Below are 4,577 nucleotides of genomic sequence, written 5' to 3'. Positions count from 1 at the left end.
AGCCCATATCAAAGGGCCCGGCACCCCATGGTCCCCGAGGGACACAGCCTTCTCCAAGTCCACAAAACACATGTAGACTGGTTGGGCGAACTCCCATGCACCCTCCAGGACCCYGCTGAGGGTGTAGAGCTGGTCCAGTGTTCCACGACCAGGACGAAAACCACACTGCTCTTCCTGAATCCGAGATTCAACTATCCGACGGACCCTCCTCTCCAGGACCCCTGAATAAACCTTACCAGGGAAGGCACACTCTTGAGGGTAATTTCCCAGCAGATCAATATGATCTCTGATCAATCGCTCCCTCTGAATCGTTCCAGTGGCGATGTTCTCCATCAGAGCCAAAGGCTCTCCTCAATTATGTGGCAACGCTTCTATTTTTATAGACGTGTGATTGCATACACACCTTGATCACCTTAAAAATAATCAAGCCTGACCTGTTTGGAGTTGATATTCTGATCCAACCCCGCTTTTTCCTTTTCAGTTGGAATGAAATTACCCTGCAGATTCATGCGCTCTGGCAAACAGACCAATGTGTCTCTTCCATTAACTTCTATTTTTAGAACTTCTATTTTTCTATGTTATTATAGTTTTTTTATGGAGCAAAATAATTTTTTTTGAGATGTCTGTTTAGGTTTGTTTATTACATTCTTTTTAGACTAATTTAAAAAACAGTATCAAATACCCATTTATCTTGAGTATCTTAACTGTAAACCATAATCAAAATCAGAAATCTAGGAAATATGTTGCTCCGTGTGACGAGTCAACAGGGTTTTCCTTTATGAACTGAATTTATGGCATTAATTGAAATTACAGTGACAGATTGTTTCCTTAGTATAAGAATCTCCCCTGCCCACAAAAAACTGCAATCTTTTTAAATTCTTGCATGGCAAATTTCCAGCTCGTTAAATAAATTCTTCTCAGATTTAACATGAATTATTTTCTCCATTTTTCCAAGTATGTGAAGAACATCAATAATATTTATTTCTAAGGAGAAAAAAAAAATCAAATGAACACCATTCCCCCTTTTCCTTTTAATTTATGTTGTCAGTGTTTTCTTTTGGGGCTTTCCCCATACAAAACCATGGACAAAGAAATCTGCTGTACAATGGCAAATGATCTGAAAGCACATCATAACTCAGGAAAATCAAACTCTTTAAAACTGGAGAAAAGAAAAACAGAACAGCATTCCAGTCTTTATCACAAAACAGATTTAATTTAATATCTCTTTATTTTTTTAAAATAATTAAACATTTGTATTCTTCCAACCCTTTTGATCTTTTTTTTCAGATTTCAAATCATATTACATCTGGGCCATTCTACACCACACCAATTCTGTAAGGGAGGAAGGGGTTGTGTTGGGGCGGATCACTCAGGTCCCAACAGTTAAACAAAATCTGCTCCAAGCTTCCTCACCACATTTACCCCCAACCCACCCCGAACTCCGAGCACATGTCTAGCTGCCCCCACTCAAACTCTCGCCCCTTCCCCCTAAAAAAAAACAAAACAAAAAAAAAAACAAAAAGATACACATATATCTCTAATGAACAAAAAATATTGAAAAGATAAAAACCAAGAGCAGAGGGAGAAAAGTGAGACAAAAAATGAACATACCAAAAGGGGAAAACACTAACATGTATAGTAGGAAGTCTTGTTCCATAATACCTCTTTATATACTGGATAATCCTCTCCACAATTCCTAAGCAAAAAAAAAAAAAGGGAAAAAAAAGCTAAATTACTACAAGATACAGGAATAACAGGGTACTGCATTAAATAATGTACAGGGTCGTCTTTAATCTGCAGTAATACTGTGAAGTCAACGCAGCGCCCTCCAGTGGCAAAAAGGAGATAGAAGAGTTTGGTGCACTTTACAATTCGTTACTGTTTTTATCTTGGCGTGTCAGTTACGGCAGACTGGTACCAGTACCAGGCCGCTACCAACATGTCTCCTACAGCTGGAAGAACTGAGGGATGAACAGAGCGATAGATTTCTGACAGAGGGAATGAGAGTGTGTTTACATGCAGTCCACATAGCGAGAAATTCCACTGGAAAGAGGAAAAGAAATGATCATGAACTGAAACTAAACTGGTCAAACACTCTACACACTATACAAACAATAAAAAACGGAACAGTGGCTTAAACACATTTCTGGTGGAGGCTTTTATTAAAAACTAGAATATATACTTTAAAAGTGTTTTTTTTTTTTTTGCCATTTCTGCTGTTCCCACCACTAGATGGCACTAAAGCAAAGGAAAAACAATTAACCCTGAATCCAACTGAAGACCGCTACAGCACCAACTTCAACAGGAAGTGAATTAGGCATCGACAGGAAATTATCCTTCTGCTTTCGACTGCTGCTGTTCACCAATTATCAGTAAAATCAGAGGCTGTTTATCAGTCGCACCAATCGGCAAGAATTTTCACCCGACTGGTGATCAAAATACTAAAAATGAGTCTCCCCGTTCATTAAATGCACTAAAGCCAAAAATCCTACAGTTTCCAGTACATAAATGTATCGACCAACAACAGCTTGCAGACTCGTGCATTCATTCAGAAATGAAGAGGATTCCAAACCTGCTGCATTATTCTTCTGTGCTGGAGCCATTTGAATAAACATCTTCACATCAGGATCTTCAAATTCAGCTCATTTTCCTCTATAACAAAAGCCTACATGTTGACCTAAACATAACCCAGACATCTTTTAGCTTTTCCTGTGACGTTCCTGACTAAGCATGTAAACACACTCGGAGGGCTTCAGCAGGGCCCCGTCTACAGAGCGGGTCTGTTCCTGCAGGATGGACAAACTGCCAACAGGCAAGAGACCACACTTTTGGACTGCTTTTGGAGGGCGACGCTGAATCTAGTCGATTTAACAGCGCAGACAGGAGAGGACACTGACAAGAACAAGAGGAGCGAAAATGAAAGTTAAATGGGATGCGCTGAAAAAGAGGAGTGGGGTGAAGAAAAACCCAGGAACCTAACGGCTTTTTGATGCCATCTGTTTTTTTGTTGTTTTTTAGATTCCCCTCACACACAAGTCATTTTCTCAATTTCTGTTTTTTCCTTTTTATTATTGTTCTTTTTTATCTCTTTGCAATAACATTAGGGGAAAATAATTATTTACAGTGCTGCTGAAATAATGAAAACAGACGTGATGAATCTACAGTAAACTAAGTCGCACAAACACAAGAGGAAACAAAACAGAACAAAATCATAATAAAAGGATTAAGAAACCAGCGGTGCTGTGGAAGTCCAGAGACCACAGCCTGTATCACGAGCTCTGGGCAGACATGGCTGAAGTGGAAGGGAGTGGGAGTGGGATGAACGGGGAGCAGGGCTCTGTCTCTGTTAAGTGGGGATGATCCCGTCACTCCTAAGGCCCCGCTTCAGCTCCAGGTCCTCCAGCTTCTTCCACAGCTCCTCACGCTCCTTCTCCTTCTTCTTCTCACTAAAACAGCACAATAGGTGTGAGCTCGCTCACAAACACACACACACACACACACACACACAAAGACTGAACAGTAGCCACTCAGCTCGGATTTAAAGACAGCGTGTCAGAGAGTCATTTGAGTGAGGAAAGTGGACGTTTATTCTAAATAGAGAAATCATGTGCATAAGTTGTACATTTACAGAATAAAGATGCTTTCAGTTCATAAAGGCTCATTCACAAAGTGGGCGGCTCCATTGAAGGATGACTGCAGTTGCACCGGTAATGTACGGCTCCTTCTTTAAGTTTTGCTCGGAGCTCCAGGATGATCAGTCTGGATTAATCTAAACGATAATGAACCATTATCAACATTTCCCAGCAGATCAATATGATCTCTGTACTCAGACTCCCTCCATTAGCGATGTTCTCCATCAGAGCCAAAGCGCTCCACAATTATGCGGCACACATTTGCGCAGCGACTTGTATACGTGTGATGGCATTACACACCTTAAAAATAATCAAACCTATTGGTTATTTTTAATCAGCAGGTTTGGGTTAATCTGCTGATCCAACCCAGTTTTCTTCTCTCAGTGAGAATGAAATTACCCCATAGATGCATTTCATGCACTTTGGCGCACAGACCAATGCATTACATCTTTATGAGACAAAAACTGAGGAAAAGTACTATTTACATTAGAGTAAGGTTTTCACATACTTTTATTTTCTTTATTTTGTGTGCATGTTATGTTATTGTCTGAGGATAATTGCGGTTCAATTTCATCGTTTACGTTCAAACAATTCAAATATTAAAATCATGAAAATCATCAGGTTTGGCGCTTCTTGAATAAATAACATTGAATGTAGTCAGACTCCAGTGTACAGGTCCTTCTCAAAAAATTTGCATATTGTGATAAAGTTAATCATTTTCCAAAATGTAATGATAAAAATTAAACTGTCTTATATTTTAGATTCATTGCACAACTGAAATATTTCAGGTCTTTTATTGTTTTAATACTGATGATTTTGGCATAAAGCTCATGAAAACCCAAAATCCCTGTCTCAAAAAATTTGCATATTTCATCCGACCAATAAAAGAAAAGTGTTTTAATACCAAAAAAGTCAACCTTCAAATAATTATGTTCAGTTATGCAT

At 39.2% G+C, this 4,577-nt stretch overlaps 1 protein-coding gene across 5 annotated transcripts in view; it reads right to left on the bottom strand.

Moving 5' to 3' along the window:
• Positions 1-1,011: 1,011 nt before the first annotated feature.
• ppp2r5eb (protein phosphatase 2, regulatory subunit B', epsilon) overlaps positions 1,012-4,577 on the bottom strand; it is a 42,321-nt gene continuing 38,755 nt past the window's right edge. For all 5 annotated transcript variants that reach the window (XM_008398657.1, XM_008398658.1, XM_008398661.1 and 2 more), the window contains one exon: positions 1,012-3,446. In XM_008398657.1, the coding sequence (XP_008396879.1) occupies positions 3,347-3,446 (100 nt within the window). In that variant the 3' untranslated portion in view covers positions 1,012-3,346. The remainder of the gene's footprint in view (positions 3,447-4,577) is intronic.

This window comes from Poecilia reticulata, linkage group LG22 (assembly GCF_000633615.1).
Source record: "Poecilia reticulata strain Guanapo linkage group LG22, Guppy_female_1.0+MT, whole genome shotgun sequence".
Classification (NCBI taxonomy): domain Eukaryota; kingdom Metazoa; phylum Chordata; class Actinopteri; order Cyprinodontiformes; family Poeciliidae; genus Poecilia; species Poecilia reticulata.
Note: the sequence above shows the minus strand (reverse complement) of the source record. Positions and strands in the feature narration are given on the sequence as shown.